At 51.4% G+C, this 21,873-nt stretch overlaps 1 protein-coding gene across 4 annotated transcripts in view; it reads left to right on the top strand.

The window, feature by feature from the left end:
- The window catches only part of ZNF592 (zinc finger protein 592), a 48,103-nt gene extending 32,258 nt beyond the window's left edge, over nt 1-15,845 (top strand). For all 4 annotated transcript variants that reach the window (XM_047736255.1, XM_047736256.1, XM_047736258.1 and 1 more), the window contains 7 exons: nt 4,883-5,061; nt 11,053-11,229; nt 11,497-11,656; nt 11,770-12,057; nt 12,277-12,389; nt 13,009-13,144; nt 14,504-15,845. In XM_047736255.1, coding sequence (XP_047592211.1) covers nt 4,883-5,061; nt 11,053-11,229; nt 11,497-11,656; nt 11,770-12,057; nt 12,277-12,389; nt 13,009-13,144; nt 14,504-14,995 — 1,545 coding nt within the window. In that variant the 3' untranslated portion in view covers nt 14,996-15,845. The remainder of the gene's footprint in view (nt 1-4,882; nt 5,062-11,052; nt 11,230-11,496; nt 11,657-11,769; nt 12,058-12,276; nt 12,390-13,008; nt 13,145-14,503) is intronic.
- The last annotated feature ends 6,028 nt before the right edge of the window (nt 15,846-21,873 follow it).

Raw genomic sequence — 21,873 nt, 5'->3', positions numbered from 1 at the left:
TATTTAACAGAGAGAAAGCAAAAAAGAGCACACAGGCAGGGGGAGCGGCAGGCAGAGGGAGAAGCAGGCTCCTTGCTGAGCAGGGAGCCCCCTGCCCCGCTTCCCCGGCTCCTGCAGCTTGGGGCTCAATCCCAGGACCCTGGGATCATGACCCAAGCTAAAGGCAGCTGCTTAACTGACTGAGGCCCCCCCCACCCAGGTACCCCAGATTGTCTTAGTTTTAATGATACTAAACAAGATCAGTCAGTTTAGGTGGGGGTGTTCTGATCCCTTCATTGTAGAGTTCCTTATTTTTTACCTGATTATTTTAGTATTCATTAATAATTGCTCCTTGAGTCAGTAATTTTATGAGTTGAAGAAAGGAGTTTTATAATTTTAGTATTTCTCCGTTATTAGCTGGAGTTCTGTGTAAAATATCTTTCCATCTTTGATGAGGACTATTTGGTTACTTTGAAATATAGTTTATATTGGAAAATGGGATATATACTTAATTTGCTTTCTAGTTACCAGTTTTTACAGTAGTGAGTTGATGTCCTGACAGTCTCCAATAGTGTATTAAGAATCTGTCCTTTATTGTTTTAAAAAAATTGTGGTAAGATGCACATAGCATAAAGTTTACCATTTTCATCATTTTTTAAAGTGTACAGTTCAGTAGCATTAAGTACATTCACACTGTTGTTCAATTTCCAGAACTCTTTTCATCTTGCAAAACTGAAACTCTGTACCCATTAAAGAGCTCCCCACTCCCCCTCCCTCCTGACCCTGGCAACCACCCTCCTGCTTTCTGTTTCTATGAATTTGACTCCACGTGCCTCACACAGAGGAATCACACAGTACTTGTTTTTCTGTGGCTGGCTAATTGCATTCAGCATAATGTCCTCAAGGCTTACCTCTACTGTGGCATGTGACAGGAGTTCCTTCCTTTTCAAGGCTGAATAATAGTCCATTGTGTGTTTATACCCCATTTTGTATATCCACTCACCCGTGTATAAATGCTAGGCTTGCTTCCGCATCTTGGGGATTGCTTGAGTAATGCTGCTTTGAACACAGTGTCCAAGTGTCCCGCTTTCGATTGTTCCAGGTACGTACTCAGAAGTGCAATGGCTAGATCATATCGTAACTATTTTTAATTTTTGAGGAACCACCCCTCTCCCTGCACAGTGGCTGCACCATTTCACATTCCTGCCAACAGAGTGCGAGGATCCCAATTTCTCCACATCCTCGCCGACACCTGCGGTTTTCTATTTTGACTGTCTGTTGGTTTGCTTGCCTTTGGCGATAGGCACCCCAGTGGGCATGAGGTAGCCTCCTCTGTTGTTCTTATAATGAGCTCACTGGGTTTCACGTGTGTGGTATGTTGGGGTCAGGTGCTTTTCCATGGTCAGGCTGTTTCCTCTTCGGTCGTGTAGTCCCATCATGCTGGCTCCTACATCCTGGGATCATGTGAACCCATGAAGCCTGAGAAGCTTCCTTACTTTTCAGTCCCAACAAGGTGTCCTGGGTGCATTTCTTGTGCTAAACGTGGCATCAGCCATCCTTCCAAAGAGCCAGGTGTCTTGTGATGAGAAATGGTATTTGATGTCACATTCTGGGTACCAGGGATGCTTGGGCATGTCTGCTGCTAGGCCTTTGTGGTGGCCAGAGCTGAGAAGTGTATGTTTTTATTGTATTTATTGGAAAAGTTTTATTTATTTACGTAATCTCTGCAGTCACTGTGGGGCTCAAACTCATTAAAAACTCATGACCCTGAGATCAAGAGTTGCATGCTCCAACTGAGGCAGCCCGGCACCTCAGGAAGTATATGTATTTTTTAAAAAAATATTTTACTTGAGAGAGAGAATGAGTGAGCAGGAGAGAGTACAAGCCGGGCGGGGGGTGGGTAGGGGGAGAGAAGTGGGCTCCCTTGCTGAGCAGGGAGACAACACGGGGCTCGATCCCAGGACCCTGAGATCCTGAGCTGAGCCGAAGGCAGACGCTTCCCTGACTGAGCCACCCAGGCGCCCCGGAAATATGTGTTCTTAAAAAGAAGAAAGAGGGGGTGGAGCACGTGACTATTGGTCTTGGGGTTGTGAGTTTGAGTCCCACATGAGGCATGGAGCCTACTTTAAAAAAAACAGGGAAGAAAAATCATGAGTTTATACTGGTATTCAAATGTAAAATTATGGAGTTTTTATGTGACTGATTTTATACTGAAAATCTTGGTTCCTAAGATTTTCCTACCACACACACATATATATGCCCAAATTTTGAAGTATTAATACCAATTTTTTTTAACATCTAAGGCAACTACATAAAGTTGAGGGTGTATTTGCTGTTCTTTCTGGTCTTAGAATAGATCACATTAAGGATGTATCAGTCAAAATACTGCATTTTAAAGGTCACTGGGAACAAGTGTTTTTTCTATATGGTTATGTCACCAACGCGATATGCTGTTGGGTTATTTAGTTTCTGCTTTTCAATTTTTAGGGGATGTTTTTGTTTTTCTCCTTTAATTACATACACACACACATATATATTTATATATGTATAAATCTTATATATGTATATATATATTTATATATATAAATATATGTATTTATTTATTTATATTTATTTTAAGATTTATTTGAGGGAGAAAGAGAGTGAGAGCGTGTATGCATGTGCATGCCTGTCTGTGTGCTGAGGGGAGGGGCAGAGGGCAAGGGAAAGAGAGAATCTTAAACAGACTCCATGCTGAGCTCTGAGCCCTTTGAGGGGCTTGATCTCACAACCCTGCAATCCGGGTTGGGCTGAAACCAAGAGATGGGCACTTAACTGACTGTGCCACCCAGGCATCCCAATTTTATGTAATTTTAAAAAACTATGGGGCCCAGGGTGTACCTGGGTGACTCAGTCTGTTAAACCTCTGACTCTTGGTTTCAGCTCCGGTCGTGATCTCAGGGTCGTGGGATTGAACCCACAGAAGCAGTGTGGAGTCTGCTTCCTTTCTCCCTCTCCCTCTGCCTCTCCCCCCCTTATTTCTCCCCCTACCTCCCTCTCAAATAAACAAATCTTAAGAACAAAACCTTTGACCCGATGACAGGTGTTGGAATTAAAAACAAAAACAACAAAAAGACAAAAAGGCTTTTTATTATGGAATATCCCAAACATACGTAAAAGTGGCCAGAAAGGTAGAACAAACCGTCTTTTAATAATCGCCCGCCCCTGGCCTGTCTCGTTTTTTTTTTTTTTTTTTTAAGATTTTATTTATTTATTTGACAGACAGAGATCACAAGTAGACAGAGAGGCAGGCAGAGAGAGAGAGAGGGAAGCAGGCTCCCCGCTGAGCAGAGAACCCGATTCGGGACTCGATCCCAGGACCCTGAGATCATGACCTGAGCTGAAGGCAGCGGCTTAACCTGCTGAGCCACCCAGGCGCCCCATCGTTTTTTTTTTTTTTAAAGATTTTATTTATTTATTTGACAGACAAAGATCACAAGTAGGCAAAGAGGCAGGCAGAGAGAGAGGAAGGGAAGCAGGCTCCCTGCTGAGCAGAGAGCCCGATATGGGACTCCAACCCAGGACCCTGGGATCATGACCTGGGCCGAAGGCAGAGGCTTTAACCCACTGAGCCACCCAAGTGCCCCGGCCTGTCTCGTTTTATGTATTTTCTCACCTATCCCTTCCCGCTCATGGATTATTTCTAAACAAATCCCAGCATCACTGGGTATGTAATAGTTCTGTATGTATCTTTAAAGTATGAGGTTTTCCTCACAAAGAACGTGGATATAATATCATGACATCTCGAAGCTAATAATAATGATAATCTCTTATTATCATCAGACCTTAACACCAAGTGTCAAATGTCCTGATGTCATTGTCAGGTTAGTGCTCGGATATCTCTGAGAGTCTCATCTCTCTCTACAGTTGGCTTGCTTGAATCAGGGTCCAAATAAGAGCTGTACACTGCAATGTGAACCTTTCTCTTAAACTTCTTTTAATCTGTAAGTTTCCTTTTTCTGTTTTTCCCTTGAAATCTATTTGTTGAAAAAACTGGGCTGTGTGTCCTATAGAGGCCCCCATGTTCTGGATTTTGCTCTTCCCGTCCTCCTTAATGACTTGCCCCTCTAAGTACCTCCCCTGGGCCAAGGTCAGTGGCTCCCACAGTGAAGAGCGAGCACAGTGGTCCCCTTTTGACCCAGAAGGGCCTCCGCTGACGCAGGTGCCCTCGAGGTCTGCTGCTTCCCCCGGGCTTTGTGTGCTGTGCCCACCAGAGCAGTGCGGGCTGCCGGACTTCTCCCCCCACCCCACCCTCCCCGCTTTTCTCCTGAGTCTGGGAACGAAGGAGCTGTTGCCCACTCCACCCTTTCCTGCGGGCATGTGTGGTCAGCCGCCTCAGGGCAGTGGCTCAGGACACCCCCAACAGGGCTGAGGGCACGGACACTGCCAAGACCACTCAGCCCACCTGCCCTGGGGGCTTCTGAGGGCCAATCAGGTCTGCTCTGGACGTCCCCGAGCCACGGGACTAGAGGTGTCCAGCACTGCCTCTGCTGAGCGAGGGCAGAGGGCCTAGTGGGTCTGGCAGTGTAGTGGGCTCTGACACTTGAAGACGTGCCTTTGGCCTCTGGAAAGGAAAAGCTGGTCTGCTAAGCCTGAGGGAAGAACACTCCCCGTCCTAGAAGCAGGACTAATATCTGGAAACATAACATCAGTTCTGTCTCTGATGAATAAGGTGAGAGGCAAAGCTTGCTTGGGTGTATCAACACTTGGAACGAGGCCTGGGGGTGCCAGATTTCCTGGGAGGGTTGGAAGAAACGTGGTGGGACCCCATGCGAGGAAAGCCAGACCGCTGTGGTTGGCAAGCTGTGAGTCCGAAGCCCCCGTTGGCTCCTGAGTGACCTGCTTTCTTGGTGTTTCTTCCTAGACTTGCCAGGTGTGCCAGATGCTGCTGCCCAACCAGTGCAGCTTCTGCGCCCACCAGCGGATCCACGCCCACAAGTCCCCCTACTGCTGCCCGGAGTGTGGGGCCCTCTGCCGCTCTGCCTACTTCCAGACCCACGTGAAGGAGAATTGTTTGCACTATGCCCGCAAGGTGGGCTACAGGTGGGTGCTGCCTGGTGTGCTGTCCTGGGCTGGCCCAGTGGCTGGTCCTTTCCTGGGTCTGAGCTCATTTCAGGATGAACTTTGGTCTTAAGAGTCCTGGGCCCCCAGCCTAGTTAGATAGGAATGTAAGTTGGTATTTAGGTGTTTTTATTTTTAGAGAACAAGGGGGGTGGGTAGTAAGAATAAGGAGTTAAAAAGAATTAAACATGAAAAAGTACCTTTGAAGGGATGGTTTTGGGGATTAGTTTGGTTTTTAAAGGTGTGTAAAGTTAATTTATTTACACAGTTACTGTGTTTGGCATATTAAATTTGAAATACCATTACAATCATACACTCACTAATTGCAGTACTTTCGGATGTTCTCAGTTTCCATTAGCAACTGGAACTGCAAGGTACAGAAGGCTTTAGTATCTTTATGTTGAAGAATTTTTGTCCGTTTGTGAAAAAAAAAAAAAAAAAAGCACAACCTGAAAATGGAAAAATGATCAGCCTCATAGTAAAACCAAGAAAACTATTTAAAACTGAATCTACTCCACCTGTCAAGTAAATGTAGGCAAGAAGTCATTTCAGGAAAAAGATCAAAACGGGGAGGGAAATGCCCTCCCAAACCCACTGATCTGTAACTTTTACAACCACTCGGTGAGGCTCCCTTTACTGACTTACTACATTCTGGAGTTTCTGCATCTTCTGATGTTTTTACTTTACCACTTTCAGTTACCTGAAAATAAAATTTTGTCCAAATTTAGTAAGGTTTTCTTCTCTTTGGTATTTAAAAAAAAATATTGATTTAGCTCATTGAATAACTTTCTTCTCGAGTACCTATTCTGGTCTGTAGTGCTGTGTCGGACCCTCGGGATACAGAGGGGGTTGTGACAGAGCTGCCGCTGGCAGGGGCTTCAGTGGGGTGGGTCACACACCCATCCAGGTTACAGTAACTAGAGCGGGGAGCCCCCCAGTACGGGAGGTCAGGGATGCTCATGGAGGAGTTAGTAGGTTTTCCGGCAAGCGAGGGAGGGGAGCATGTCTGGCAAGGGTACAGTTAGGGATCTGGAGCACACGAAAGGTTACAGGAATGATGAACATTTTGGGGTGGGGGGTGAGATGAACTGGGGGTAGGGTGGGAAATGAGGCCAGGGCATCAGTAGGGCCAGGCCTAGGCAAGACCTTGGAGTGCTTGGCAGATACTCAGACTTTTCTCCAGTGGACAGTGAGGGACTCCCAGGGGAGCAGGGGAGTGGTGTGGCAGACCCGTGCTTCAGGGAGATCTCGAGGGGAAGCTGATGTGCTTTAGAGAGGGGAGAGCCCAGAGGTTGGGAGGCAAGTGGGATGGTCCAGATGAGAGGCTGGTGGCTCTGGCTGAGGCACTGGCAGCTGTGGGGATGGAGAGAAGGTAGATCTGGGAGAGCTTTGGGGAGTAAAAGCATCAGAGCTTGATGGTGGCTCGCAAACGGGGTGGAGGCATGGGGAGGGACTGTGGGGACTCCCTGGATTCTGTCCAAATGTAGACTAGCTTCTTTTGCCTGTTATGGGAAATGGAGACCCTTAAGTGCAGGAGAAACAGAACACACCGGAAATGGGTTATTCAGAGCCCTTGCCGCTGTGCTGCAGAGGGGCGTGGCTTGGTAGCATCCCAGCCCAATGTTTTTGTTGTTGTTGTTGTTTTTATTTAAGGAATTTCTGGCCCCAACATGGAGCTCAAACCTACAACCCTGAGATCAGGAGTCACAGGCTCCACCGACCGAGCCAGCTGGGTGCCCCCCGCCCCGAGGCCACATTTTTAAACCAAACACCTGAATGTGTGTTTTTACAGTATTGCATAACATTTGTGAAAGTACCTTTCCAGCTGTGACTTAAGCGTGTGCTGCTGGTTTCAAGATCAAGTCCAATCCACTAAAAATGCAAGCAGTACTTAAATTTTTATCTTTGGATTTTGAATCCAAGAAGTTTCCAATGATACAGATAGATTCATAGCATTTAAAAAAAAGATTTTATTTATTTATTAGAGAGAGAGAGATCATGAACAGGGGAGACAGGAGAGGGAGAAGCAATCTGAGCAAGGAGCCTGATGCGGGGCTCAATCCCAGGACCCTGGGATCATGACCTGAGCTGAAGGCAGAGGCTTAACAGACTGAGCCACCCAGGCGCCCTGGTCTTTGGTCTTTTATTTTTTATTTTTATTATTATTTTTTAATTTGTCAGAGAGAGAGTGTGAGCGAGCGCAGGCAGGCAGAGAGGCAGGCAGAGGCAGAGAGAGAATCAGACTCTCTGTGGAGCAAGGAGCCCGATGCAGGACTCGATCCCAGGACACTGGGATCATGACCTGAGCCGAAGGCAGCTGCTTAACCAACTGAGCCACCCAGGCGTCCCTGGTCTTTGGTCTTTTAATTCAATATTTTATTTTACTTTCATCTGCAAGAGTAAAAAGAAACATAGTGTCTCAAAAGCGATTCAGTTTTTCAAGGCTTTTTTTCTTTTTTAATGTTTATTTATTTGAGAGAGAGAGGGAGCAGGGGGAGGGGCAGAGGGAGAGGGAGAAGCAGATTACCCCTAAGTGGGGAGCTGGATTCGGGGCTCGATCCCAGGACCCTGTTGGACACTTAACCGATTGAGCCACCCAGATGCCCCTGTCAGGCCTTTTTGTACGGAATGTCCGACAGCAGAGTAACGTGATTCAGCTGGGGGGCTTACTGGGGCTGTTGGCATTCCAGCCTCCAGAGGCCCGTGGTTGAACTCAGGATGCGTATGCACAAGTGTATCGTCTCGGTCGTGCTTAAGAGCTTTGCTATTCGCGTGTATTTTTTGTATCACTTTTATTTAGACACACAGCACACATTCACCCACGTAATGTGTACAGTTCAGTGGTTTTCAGTGGATTTACAGAGTTGTTCAGTTATCACAACCAATTTTAGAACATTCTCTTCATTCCAGAAGAAACTCTATATTATAACCCTTCCATTCCCCCCTCCCTTAGCTATCACTAATTTATTTTCTGCCTCATATATTTGTTTCTTTTGGACATTTCACAGAAAAGGAATCATAGGATCTGTAGTTTTAGCCAAGATTCAGCCCTATTGTAGTATGTCAAGAGGTCACTCCTTTGTTACGGCGGAATGATGCTCCCCTGCCTGTAGATACCACAGTTAACGCATCCCTTTACCAGCTGATAAAAACTTGGGGTTCCACCTCTCGGCCGTTATGAGTAACGCCCTGACGAACACGGATGTGTCAGTTGTGGTGTGGACGCAAATTTTCCGTTCTTTTAGGTCGACACTTGGGAGTCAAAGAGCGGGACCACCTGTTAACTCTGTTTAACTTTTTGAGGAACTGCCAGACTGTTTTCAGGAGTGGTTGTACCGTTTCTGTATCCCTACCAGCGGGCAGATGAGATTTATGATTTCTCTACATCCTTGCTGGCATCGTCGTTGTCTGCCTGCTGCTGACCGCCATCCCTGTGGGTGTGAAGTGGTGTCCGGTTATGGTTTTGATTTACATTTTCCCAGTGGCTCCCTGCGTTGAGTATCTTTTCTGTTTGGTATTTTCTTTGGAGAAATGTCTATTTGCCTGGTTTTTAATTGGGTTATTTATTATCTTACTATTGAGTTGTAAGAGTTCTTTGTCTATTCTGGATGTAAGTCCCTTGTCAGATACATGACATGCAAATATCTCCTGTTCTGTGGGTGTTACGTTTCAGTGAATTCTCAGTGTCCCTGTGCTCCATTTCATTGAGTTCTACTACAGAGTCTTACAATCTTACTTTGTTTTGTGTTGTTTTTGCTTTTCTCGAAGACATTGTCAAAGTACATTTTATGTGTTTTATGTGTAGGTACTTCATGTAAAATGTGTATATATGTTATATATACAGTTTAGAATTGTGTAAATTTTTCTGCTCTTTGTTGAAAATTTGGGGAGTGGCCAGTGATGTCGTAAAGGAGCAAGTTTGAACTATTCTTAATGATCTGTCGTTTTTTAAATTATTTGTGATTATTAGGACAATCAAGTATTTTACTACTCTTTGTCTTTTCTAAAACTTTACATATTTCATGGCATATGATTCTGTAATTGTGTATCTTCTCTTTAAAAAATTGGTGTAAAGAGTTCTGTCTTGGGGTCAGATTTCTCTTCCTACTTTTCCATCAGCTTGCAAACCGCACTTGACTCGGTCCCTCACTGACGCGGTGTGGGTTCTTTCACTCCTGAGTTCTTACTCTCCATGAGGCTTCTTTGCAGAGTGTCTCTTCAGTACATAGAGGGGGTTTTTAGCCGCATTTTTTTTTTTTTTTTAAACAGAACAGCTGTATTCTCTAAGACCAAAGTAAAGGAAACATTTTTTTTTTTTTTTTTTTTTTGACAGAGATCACAAGCAGGCAGAGAGGCAGGCAGAGAGAGAGGAGGAAGCAGGCTCCCCGCTGAGCAGAGAGCCCGATGCGGGGCTCGATCGAAAGCAGAGGCTTTAACCCACTGAGCCACCCAGGCGCCCCTTTAGCCGCATTTTTGAAGCACGTGTTTATACTGCCCCTGCTGACGTCTGGTCAGCTTGTACGAGGAAGGCCACTTAAGATTCCTTACACGGATCAGGTCTACTTGGCCACTTCGGATGAATTTGGAAATATGTGGATTTTCTTTTCTCCCCACGATACTTGTAGTGTGGAAGTACTTCTGTGTGCTAGAAGTTGGTCGCTATTTTGTTTAGGGGAGAGAAAAGAAAATATAATTAAGTAGCTCGTGTGGAAACTCTAATTTAAAGCACGTACAAGTTTAGGGATGAGCGCACATCAGAGGTCGTCGCACACAGCTTCCCGGTTCTGCGGGCTGCTCCTCATAGCTAATTAAATTTGCAAAGGGGGTTCCCTGTGTCCCCCCATCCCCACCCCGCAGATACACAGAAAAGGAAGAAAAACGAAAAGGACCAGGCGGGATTCTGTGATGATGTTAGTGCACTGTGAAAACAGGCTCAGGGAGTGAATGGAAGGGCTGTATTTGGGAGTCAGAGGGTCTGTAAGTGAAGGCATGTCCTTTTCTCCAGTAATGCAACAGCCTCTCTTCTTGGTCTTACTGGGATGTTGGGGTTATGGGGTCAGGCAATACTGCAACAAGGGGGGGCTCACAGTTACCTTGAGGGGAGTGGCTGGGCTCAGGGAAGCGGATTCCTCATGTGGGGGAGATGGGGCTCTCTGTGTGTGGGCAGGAGGAAAGAAGGAACACGCGAGAGGGTCTAGGGCCTGGAGTGGATGGAGAATGTCATGTCGGTCACAGGCTCGTGGGACTGTGGAAGGGGAAGGCCATTTAGAGAGGGAGGTTGTGAAGTCGGCAGAAGAGCCCGGCCCGGTCTCAGAAGCAAGTGCTTTGATATAATTCATGCATGATCCAAACGATATATTTGCTAAACGGTGTTTGGAAAACACAGCCTGGGCCTTCGGAGCCCCGTGGTCCGGAGCTGTACCGGCCGTGCCTGACTGTTGAGCTTGACATGTGGCCAGCGTGACTGGCCGCTGTGTTTTATTTTATTAATTTAAATCTCAGTAGCCACATGGCCAGTACAGTGTGGAACATTCCCGCGGTCAGCACGGGTTCCCCTGGACTGTTCCACCCCAGAGGATTCTGTCCTGGGCTTTGAGGCTGCGTGTTTTCCGGTGCTTGTGGCTCGGGCTAGCCTGGCGTCTCCCAGTCGCACTTTGCGTGATGCGGCCGTCCCTGCTCACTCGGTAGCAGCCTGTGGGAAGGCCCAGGCTCCTGTGGCCTCTTGCACCCCTGCGGTGGTGTCGCGCTTCAAAGGATTTTGTTTATATCGTCTTGGGACCATTCCCCTCCCTCTCCATTCCTGCCAGCATAGCCTTGGGCGTGGAGGCAACAGACAGGCTCTCAGGGTGCACGTGTGGAGGGTGGAGGGGGAGAGGGGGCCCCCGAGATGGCTCTGCTCCTGCCCTCCGTCCTCCTCCCCCAGCATGACTTCTGGGTCTCATGCGCCTCTCATACCCCACCACCCCTGTCCAGGTGCGTGCACTGTGGGGTCGTCCACCTGACCTTGGCCTTGCTGAAAAGCCACATCCAGGAGCGACATTGCCAGGTTTTCCACAAATGTGCGTTCTGCCCCATGGCCTTCAAGACTGCCAGCAGCACCGCGGACCACAGCGCCGCCCAGCACCCCACCCAGCCTCACAGACCCTCCCAGTGAGTGTGGCGTGGGGCCGGCAGGCCTGTGGGGTGGAGCCGAGTGGCCTGGGCTCTCTAGGGGAAGGTGTTAGGATGGACCAGGGAGCTGGGGCTGGTGCTGGGGCTGCCCGGGGTTCACTGAAGGCGTCCCAAGGCAGGGGAGTAGCCACATCGGCTCAGAGCAGTGCTTTCCCAAACCCGACCCTGGTAAGAGAGAGCGGAGATGGGGCGGAGGTTCCGTGCCCAGAGCCTGGCCCCCTCACTCCCTGGGCCTCGTCTCTCCAGGCTCATTTATAAGTGCTCCTGTGAAATGGTCTTCAACAAGAAGAGGCACATTCAGCAGCATTTTTACCAGAACGCCAGCAAGACGCAGGTGGGCGTCTTCAAGTGCCCCGAGTGCCCACTCCTGTTCCTGCAGAAGCCAGAGTTGATGCAGCACGTCAAGGTGGGGTGCCCCGGGGAAGGAGGCTGGGGAGGAGGGCACGCGCCTCAGGCCGGGGGTCTGACTCTGTGCCTCTTTCCCCTTACCCAGTCAGTAATCGCTCTCCCCATCCCCAGAGCACCCACGGTGTTCCCCGAAATGTGGACGAGCTGTCAAGCCTCCAGTCTTCATCGGACACGTCCTCAAGCCGCCCCGGCTCTCGAGTTCCTACCGAGCCCCCAGCCACGAGCGTGGCTGCTCGGGGCAGCTCCCTGCCTTCCAGCCGCTGGGGCAGGCCTGAGGCCCATCGCAGGGCCGAGGCCAGGCCCCGGCTGAGGAACACTGGCTGGACGTGCCAGGAGTGCCAGGAGTGGGTTCCTGATCGGGAGAATTACGTGTCCCACATGAAGAAGAGCCACGGTCGGGTAAGTGTCGGCATGTGGTCCCCAGGTAGTGCCAGAGTCCTGGACTTCTGTCCTGTGGGGTCAGAGCCCCCTTATGTGGCGGACCCCTCAGGGTGCCCGGGGCTTTGGGCAGGGTGGGTCCCACAGAGCCCGAGGGCTTTCTGCCTGTTCCGCCCGCGTACAAAGACCCCCGGAGCAGTCCTAGAGTTCTGATGCTTTGTGTCCTGTCGTCTCCCGCAGGCGTTGAAGCGGTACCCGTGTCGGCAGTGCGAGCAGTCCTTCCACACCCCGAACAGCCTGCGCAAACACATCCGCAACAACCACGACACAGTGAAGAAAGTCTATACTTGCGGGTGAGTGCTGGACATGCCAGCCAGGAGGCCTGAGGTTCAAAAGGACTGTGGCCAGCACTGCTGGGGCTCTTCTCTGCTGTGAGATCAGGGGGGTGGGGGACAGAAGCAGGAGAGAAGCAGGTTTCTCCTGGAAAGATACGGCGGCTCAGTCGGGAGGCCGGGCCGGTTGGGGATGAGCTTCTAGCCGCTGTGGTGGCCCCGGAGCCTCCCCCTTCCTACCTCCCTCACCCCAGACTACACTGCCAGTCAGCATGACCGGCCCTGAGCTTTAGGAGGAGTGACGGTGATGGGACCATGTGCCCCGTCTGGCCTCCTCCTTGCTGACCACTGGCCCAGCCTTGGGACCTCTGGGCAGTGATGGCAGGGAGTGGAGAGAGATCATAGCTCAGGGCTGGGACGAGCATTCTGACTTGCTGTGGTCTGCCACCTTGGCCGGCTTGCCGGCTCTGTGTCTCTGGGGAGTGCCCGGCACTACCCGGCCACCTGATGACCCCGAGCCAGCTCTCTCCCCAGGAGCCAGAAGCAGCGTGCGCCTCACCTCCCTGCCAGTGTGCGTGGCCCCGCCAGTCTCCCTGGGGCCTGTCACCTTAGACCCTGTCTTCGGGCTATGCTCCCACAGGTACTGCGCAGAGGACAGCCCGAGCTTTCCTCGGCCCTCCCTCCTGGAGAGCCACATCAGCCTTATGCATGGTATCAGAAACCCTGATTTGAGCCAGACGTCCAAAGTCAGACCTCCGGGTGGACATTCCCCTCAGGTGAGCGTGGGGCCCCTGCCCCTGGGAGTGACTTGCTCCGTGAGCCCGTTGAGCCGGCTGCAGGGGGCCCATGTGTGACAGCAGCCATGGAGCCTGCAGCAGCAGCAGCTTCCCTCCCCATGGCTCATTCTCTCGTCCTGTGCGGGACCACATGCAGATGAAGGACAGGGACGAAGACCCGGGAGGCAGCCATTAGCCTTTTGTGCCTGTGGCTTTCCTGTGCCTGGTGGACACTGGAGCGGATCCACAGGTGCCGTGTCAAGCTGCTGCTGCCCCTCTAGTGCCGGGAGGGGTGGAGGGGTGAGGGGTGCAGGGTTGAGGGTGGCAGCGCTCCCCTGAGTGTGTGCGCGTGTGCACATGTGTGTCACACACACACACACACACACACACACACACACTCGTTACGGGAGGAGCCAAAGCTAGACTCCCGGGATCCTGGACCCTTGCTGTACGACACAAGCGCTGTTCTGTGCCCTTGTCCCCTTTCCGGTGAACCTGAGGAGCGATATGCTTTCCCCTCCTCACCGCTCGCTCTCCCACGCCGGGGCAGGGAGGGCTGCTCCTCGGAGCGTCAGGCATGTCTGGGAAACTTGGAGAGCTGCCCGGGGTTGCAGGGCGTTTCTTCCCGGCCGCTTGGAGAAGGGCGTTGGTCAGCCAAAGGCCTTTCACACGCGGCAGGTGGGGTGTCCGCTGACGTTTTGGGGACGTCTGTCTGCGATTGACATGCACACCCCCACCCTCCAAATGCACATGCCCTTTGATCCAGTGGTTCTGTCCCTGGGATTGCTCTGTCCGACGCCTTTGGCCTCGGGCCTGAAGGGGTCCACGCCCCGCACCGCAGGGCCATGTGCCATACAACAACGCAGGAGCGCAGCTTCATGTTGCGGGAGGGGACCGTTCGCCCCGCCGATGCTATGTAGGGGCCCTCCTGGAGACAGCGGCCAGCCCGTGTCCTGAAGTAGGAAAGTACGCTGGAGCAAAGTGTGCGTGTGGTGGTCTCATTTTGTAAAAGGCAACAGCTGTCCCTTTGTGGGTGCACAGACGGTCTCTCGGGAAGCCGCAGAACCCAGGCCATGTGGCCTTCTCTGGTGGGCGGGTCCGGGGAGAGCTGGCCAAGAAGGATTTCTCCTGCCCGTCCCATATCCTTGGAATGTGGTGCCACATGCATATGTTACATGAGACAAAGCAAGAGCAAACCCCCAAACCTGAAAGAAACCAAATCTAAACCCACGGTTTGGGGCTGGGGCCATCCCGGCTGGGGCGGGGCTCCTGGGAGTCCGTGGGTGGCATCGTTGGGGTGTGGGGCTGCGGCCAGGCACGGGCTCCACCCGACACCGCTCACGCCGTGTCCCCTTGCAGGTGAGCCATCTGAAAAGACCAGGCAGCGGAGCCGGGGACGCTCCGGGCACCAGCAATGGCGCAGCCGTCTCTTCCACCAAAAGGCACAAGTCCCTGTTCCAGTGTGCGAAATGTAGCTTTGCAACGGACTCGGGGCTCGAGTTCCAGAGCCACATACCTCAGCACCAGGCGGACAGCTCCACGGCTCAGTGTCTCCTCTGTGGCCTGTGCTACACCTCGGCCAGCTCCCTCAGCCGCCACCTCTTCATCGTCCACAAGGTGAGAGACCAGGAGGAGGAGGAGGCAGCAGAGCCCGAGGAGGGCTCCGGGGAGGAGGTGTCCATGGAGACCAGGGAGAACGGACTGGAAGAATGTGCCGGAGAGCCTTTGCTGGGCGACCCAGAGGCGAGATCGCGAGGCCCGGCTTCCGAGGAGGACGGTGCCCCAGATGCTCAGAGTCCAGCACAGGCCTCTCAGGACCAGGACAGCCCCGCTCCGTCCCCTCAGGTGTGACCGGAGGCTCTGCGGTGCATGCGGTCGGGGTGCTGCCCCGGCGTGCCCCATCTGCCGTGTGGACAGTGGAGGAGAGAAGGCTCTGCCCCAGTGTGAGTGTGGCCCGCTGTGCCCTGGAGCCGTGTCTGCCCCAAGCTGTGGGGGGCTGGGCGTTTCCAGCCCCGGGAAATGTGCGGTCACCCAGGACCCTCCCAGCTCCGAATCTGCTTCTGTTATTTATGGCTTTGTGCTGCTTCTTGGTACCCCAACCTCGTCTGTGTCCTTCCAACCCCAGGCCGCTTACGTGGCCCGGCCCCAACGCCGTTTCGGCTTGAAACCCCTCAGCACTGTGCTCTTCTGGGAGGTTCCCGCGTGCTGCCTTCAGCCGGGGCTCTGGTGGGAGCCCTCCTCCCTGCCCGCAGAGCCTGAGAAGGGGGATGCAGGTGCTGGCCCCCCCCTTGGAGAGCTCACTCAGGCTGGCTCGGTGAGGGCCGTCGATCGTTGCCCTTCCTTCCTGCCTTCTCTGATTCCTTCCCCTCCAAAGTAGTCCTGGAGAATGAATTGTCACTGGCTCCTCCTGTCTGTGTGGGTGGGAGGAAGTTCCGCAGCGCGCCTGCTTGGAACTCGGGAGAGCAGGCGGCACGGCCAAGGCGGGCAGACCCCGTCGGAGGGAGCTGAGCGTCCCGGCTCTGCCGCGGTTCTGCCCTTCCTGACCCGCGGGGTTGGGGGCACACAGACGTTGGAATATTTGTACTCTTGCTCCTGTGCCATTAGAGAGGCTGTCGCCCCAGGCAGGCCAGCCCCTCCTCCTCTCGGCTACACTCATGTTGCTCAGACTATATTTCAAATAAAAAATCTTCTTACCACGCGGGTAGGCTCTTGTATTCCTCTTCAAGTGAGCCTGGCCCTGCCCTGCTCCACTTCAGTCTCTCTCAGACTCCCTCCCGGTCCCATCTCAGGGAGAGCAGCGTGCCTGCTGTCGGAGGACGGTCCTGTCTGGATTCTGGAGCTGAGGTTAGGAAACCGGGAGCTTGGTACGTGGTCCCTGAGAGACTTTCTAAGGACACAAGGGGAGGGTCTTAATACTGGCCAAGGGGCCCCCTCGAGGCCTCCCCGGGGCTAGCAGCATTGGCCTCAGGGCCTATTGGAATGTTCTGGGCACCCCCATCTTTCCTACAAATGGATTTTCCTCCTGAGAGACCCCTTTCCTAAGGTGGGGGTGGGGGGAGGGATAGAGGGGAGGAATTCTAGGGTTACCTTGCAGTGTTCAAGAGGTCCTGGTGTTGTTGCTGCCACGGGGAGCTCTCAGGCGGCAGCATTGGGACTAGACAGGGCAGGCTGGTCAGAATTTGGGCCCAACCAAGCCCCAGGGGCAGGCCACATGGAGGTGTCCTCTGACCCCCGACCCAAGCTGCTGCTGTGCGGCTGGGGGTGCGACTGGGCCCGGCAGGTCTAGGACAGCAAAGGGAAGTGGGGACTAGCCGAGTTCTTAGAGGTGCTCTTTCAAGGAAGGCATTAAGTGTCAGTCGTAAATTAAGTCAGATAAATACGTCTGACCTTTTCACAACAGAAAAAAAAGTGCATTTTCTTTTTCTGTCCCCTGCCAGATTTTTAGTGGAAATGCTCATGACCCTGGGACGGTTAGTGCTCGCCTCCGTGTTGGAGAGGCTGTGCTGTTTAAGGATTGCTATGCTTGGCAAGGCCACCATGTCCCTCTTTCCCAAGCAGGTAGTGAGGCTGCCTGCAAGGCCTGAGCTCACCCCATCTTGGCTGTCTGCCGTCCCTTTCCTAATTCCACTGCAGGTGCCCACCCCACACCCCATGGTCCATTTGTGGGAACACTACCGAGGAGGCTCTGAGAAGGGCTTGAGATGGATTGTGGATCTCTTCCTGCCCCCAGGCAGCGGTAGCTGGAGTGGGGGCAGGGTAGCGAGCTGCAGGCGCCTCTGCCTGGCCGGACCCCATCCGCCCTCCTTCCTGGGGATGGTGCGGGGTGGACAGGATGCCCGGCTAGTCACCAGGAGACCTGGGGCACAGCCTGGATTCTGCCCTAAACGGGCTCTTAGGAAACCCTCTCCCTTCACCACCCCTGCCCCGCCCCACTGCTGAATAGTCCTGGTAATTCCCGTCCAGCTCACTTCCCGGGCTTCATGAGATGCTGTGCGCGCAGGCACTGTACATGTGCGATGGATTCTTGCTGTTAGGGTGCGGGGGTGGGGGGTGAGGGGCCCCTCCCCCTGCTGCTGGCATGCAGGTGGGCCCGTGCACGCTGCTGCAGCAATAGTGATGTGGCCCGCATCCCCCTGATTTTTGTAATCACAGGGACCTCCCAGTTAATCCACCTCTATGGCACGGAGAAGAACAGAGGCTCAGAGAGGTCAGAGAACCTGCTGGGCCGCCTGTATGTGCTGGTGCCATGTCAGGTCCGTCTGGTTCCACAGCACCCCCCACCCCACACTGCCTTCCTGGCCTGGCTGCTTTGGCTGCCTCCCAGCCTGTCAGCACTTTGCAGCCATCGGGACACCTGTTTTCCTACCTCCTCCGTGGCTGGGTGCACCCCTCCCCCCTCCCCCCGGAGTGCCAGGTTCTCCTTGGAGCCGGTCTGTGCCTCGTCACCCCAGGGAGAATCCCGCGCAAGAGATCTGTACGGGACGTTCTGAAGCAAAGGGGGGTGCCCATGACTTTTCATTTACCTTGGGGGTTGATCTTGCTGTTGAAGACCGTCAGTTTTGTGGGGGCCAGGCCAGAAAACATGGTTCCCTCAGGGCCCAATATCTTCTGCTCTCTTCTTTTCTGAAGGTGTTTTTAGTGGGTGTGCTATCTTATCACTTGTCATCATCAGCAAATGCTTTTGCTGTAACAAGTGCTTATGTACACGTTCTCGGGAGTGACCTTTCTGCAGATGGAGTTAAACAGATAAGCTCCCCACCCGTGTAGAAACTACAGCCTAATTTTCACGGGCTTGACCGGCTTGACGAATGACTAGTATTTATTTTCCAACAGCTTTATGTCTGCACAACGATGTGCCGAATTACTGTAATTGGTGTAGAGAGAACTGTTCCCTTAACTTATGTAAAGTCTGGTTTTTAAAACTGTAGCAGGTGTGGCTTAGCGAGTTCGAGACATTTTGCGCAGGAGCCCCCTGCCTGCCCCGTTCACCAACTGTACACTCAGCTCTGGCCACACTTTTCCTTGTTATAAAAATTTTTTTGTTGCTTTTTTTTTTTTTAAATCAATACACGTATCTGGCAAGACATCCAAACAATACAAAAGAATACACAGTGCAAAGTAACCTTCCGATCGGAGGCCAGCCTTCAGTTCCCCAGCCCCCCTCTAGAATTTATCACTGTTATCTAACCAGATCTTGTGTACACTTTCTGAGCAATCCTATGCATTTACAAGTTTATAAATATGTATATTTATATATCTATTTTTAATACAAATGGTAGCATTCCATGCCCAGTCTTCTGCAGCTTGTTTTTTTCACTTGTGTAATCGAGATTGTTCCCAATTCATCCAGCGGATCAGTCTCATTCTTTAGAAGCTCCTAGCACAGTTCCTTGCATACAGTAGTGGTCCAAAGAGTGCCGGGATGAGTGAGTGAATGGAGGCACATATGCACCCGCGTGTGAAAGCATCTGATTCAACTGGTAGCCACAGAGTGCTCTCAGGTCTGCTCTGAGCAAGGCAGGATGTTCTGGATTCTAGAATGTGTTGTGTCATCACCCCTCCACCCCCACCCCTATCTTTTCCAAGGGATCCAGGCTGTTCTTGACCTTGTCCACCAACAGATGCCACAGCAGTCTTAGGAAAGTAGGTGCGGGGAGCCTCGAGCCCCTTTGGAGGAAAGAGCAAACTGAAGGAGCCAGATCCCAAGAATAGGATTTTTTTTTTTTTTTTGAGGTCCCTATTTAAAATGCCTCTCTCTGATCAGAAAATGACATTGCGTTATTAGAATAAAAAACGTGCGTATTTGTAACCCCATCCTACGTTTGCGGTTCTTTTCATGTCTGTGTATCAGTATCCAGTTCTTTCCAACTGCTTTTCCAACTGGACTCCTGTTTAGTTCACAGCCAAATATGATACGATTGTGATAGTAACAGAAATCGAACATTTCTACATGACACACGGGATTCTCACATTCATTCTCTTACGTAGGCGCAGAGCAATCCTCGGAGGTGGATACTGCTGTTCTTTTGGAGGTTCAGAGTGGTTGAGGAATTTCCCTAAGGCCATGGAGCTCATAATGGGCAGAGCTGGGTTTCATTCAGGTGTGACTAGCACTGCCCTGTCTCTGATTTTGAACACTACCTTTTCTTTTAAGATTTTATTTATTCATGAGGGACAGAGGTAGAGGCTGAAGGAGAAGCTGGGAGGCTGATGCGGGGCTCAATTCCAGGACCCCATGACCTGAGCCGAAGGCAGACGCTTAACTGACTGAGCCACCCAGGCACCCCAGTACCCTACTTTTTTCTACTTGGCATTATATCTGGACAATTTCCATGTCTCTGCAAAGCCCCTAAATCCTCATTTTCAATCACTGTAATCATTTTCAAATCAATTTACTTACCCATTTCCTGTTTAACATTTAAATTTCCCGACTGGTGGGGCGCCTGGGTGGCTCAGTGGGTTAAAGCCTCTGCCTTCGGCTCAGGTCATGATCTCAGGGTCCTGGGATGGAGCCCCGCATCGCATCGGGTTCTCTGCTCAGCAGGGAGCCTGCTTCCTCCTCTCTCTCTGCCTGCCTCTCTGCCTTTCTCTCTGTGTACTTGTGATCTCTTTCTCTCTCTCTGTCAAATAAATAAATAAATCTTTAAAAAATAAATAAATAAATAAATTTCCCGACTGGTGAGTGCGGTGCAGAGTCCTGCGCAGACAGCTTTTTGCTTCTGCAGAATTATTTCCTCAGGGGGTTATCCCTATTTTCCTTGACTAAACTTCCTAAAATGTGATAGAATGAAGAAAGCCGGCGACTAGAAATCAGAAGCGCTGGGTTCCAGTCTGAGCTCAGTGACTAAGTTCTTTGATCTTTCTTGGCCTCCGTACCCCCATCTGTCAAATGGGGTGGGTGTTGGGTTAAGTCTGTGGGGATCCTGAGATCTGGCTAGATTTTATCTTCTCGTTCCTTATGTTTATGCCAAAAGAGAGGACACTTGCCTAAAGGCAAGAATTCTTAATCGGATTTCTTCTCCTGTTTAATTGTTTTATTTATTGACTCTTGGTCTAGCCATATACAGAAGTAGAAAGGATCCCTCTGTGCCCCCTTCCCCCTAGGCAGTTATCACGTTCATTTGCATTTATTTATGTTGTAATGGGCATCAGATCATTGCTTTTTCAGATGGCGTCTGGCTCTTGGATAAGTACCTCTTGTCAGTCCTTTCCAAGTCTGAACTGTTGACTTTTAAGGATTTAAAAGCGTCTTCAGATCCAGCTTTCATTAGGGGCCTGGGTCCAGAGGAATTCTTGAGCTACTTCACTGCGTCATGCATTGGCCTTTTAAGATGCTTCTATTTTTTATCATACTTACTATCGCAAATTGAAGTTGAGTTTTTAGTGAATAAATGCTAGAAAAGGAAGCCAGTGTATATGTAACTGATTGTAATGGAAGGTGAGGCAAAAGGACATGATAAAGCCATTTAAGGCAGTTCTGAGTGGGAAAAGCTAGCTAGTGAGAGCTCCAGTGACCAACAGCGCATCTGTCTTCTCGGTCGGGCGTGGCATCTATATATCACGGTGATAGTCTACGATCCGGTCGACCTTGCTTCTACAGCTTAGCCCCACAGCTCTGGCCTCCACTTCCTGTGAAGATGGGGATGTTGACCATGCCTTTGATGTCTGAAGAGTGGGTAACCTGCTCTCTGGTGAGGGGTTCGTTCATTAAACTGGGAAGACCCGCTGTTTCTCACCTCCCTTTTTCAGGAATAGCCCAGGGCACTCTGTACACAATTCCTATTTTCCTCTGGGGTTTTCTGGTCCTTAGAGCAGTTTGCTTGGAGTTTCTCCCTAGGACCCACTGTGCAGAGATAGGGCTGAATATTTTTTGTATCTGAGAAGGAGGGTAGGTTTTGCTTCCAAAGAAGCACTTTGCCTGAGATGGAGGCTTCGCATTTTCTACCCTAGGCTGGTTCTGGAATGTGATTTCCATGCAGGGAAACTGTGTGTCAGACAAGGCAGGCAGTGGGAAGGGGACAGCAAGGAAGGGGTAGAAAGTTGTGGGCAGGCAGGAGAGTTTGGACAGGTAGAGGGGTTAGAGCCTGGAGACGGCACTCGACTTTTCAGGTGGGTGAGGGTGGTGGTGGCGGTGGGCTTACACACTAGGACCAGCCCGTTAGGAGAAGCATGGTGGGTCCCAGCCAGCTTGGAAATGGTCTGTCAGGGGCGCACCTTGGGTGAGCAGTCCTTGCAGCCACTTGAGGTTGCAAAAGATGAGAAGATGTAGCTGTTGAGGTCTGGCTGAGATACAGAAGGTCCTTAGAGAAAGACTTGAAGGGGAGGAGAAGGACTGCTTTGCCCTGCAAGGAGACCAGGAGAAGCCTGGGCTGGGAGGGGCCTTTCCCAGGTCTCTCTGAGGGTGTGGAGCTTGTGTCCTGGGCCCAAGTGACAGCTGCTGCCCCCTGACCACAGAGTCTCCCTCTCATCTCATGATTGCTTTATCCTGGACAGGGCCTACATCTGTGGCAGAAATTCCTGATTCCTCCAATCCCATGTGGAATCAGAGTAAGTGCACTGGGGAGGGCACCGGGCTGGAGCAGTTCTGTGCTTGAGTCCCCTGTTCCCCTTCCAATCAAAGCAGAATCAGGAGTGGCTCCTTGCAGCCAGTAATCCTTTAATTGGCGTCCACTTACTCCAGCGCAGATGCGGCCACATCGCCCGTCCCTGGAGCGCCAGAGTGGCCCGCC

Source organism: Lutra lutra, chromosome 7 (genome assembly GCF_902655055.1).
Source record: "Lutra lutra chromosome 7, mLutLut1.2, whole genome shotgun sequence".
Lineage (NCBI taxonomy): Eukaryota > Metazoa > Chordata > Mammalia > Carnivora > Mustelidae > Lutra > Lutra lutra.
The sequence above is the reverse complement of the archived record's forward strand: the minus strand, read 5'-3'. Positions and strand labels throughout refer to the sequence as shown.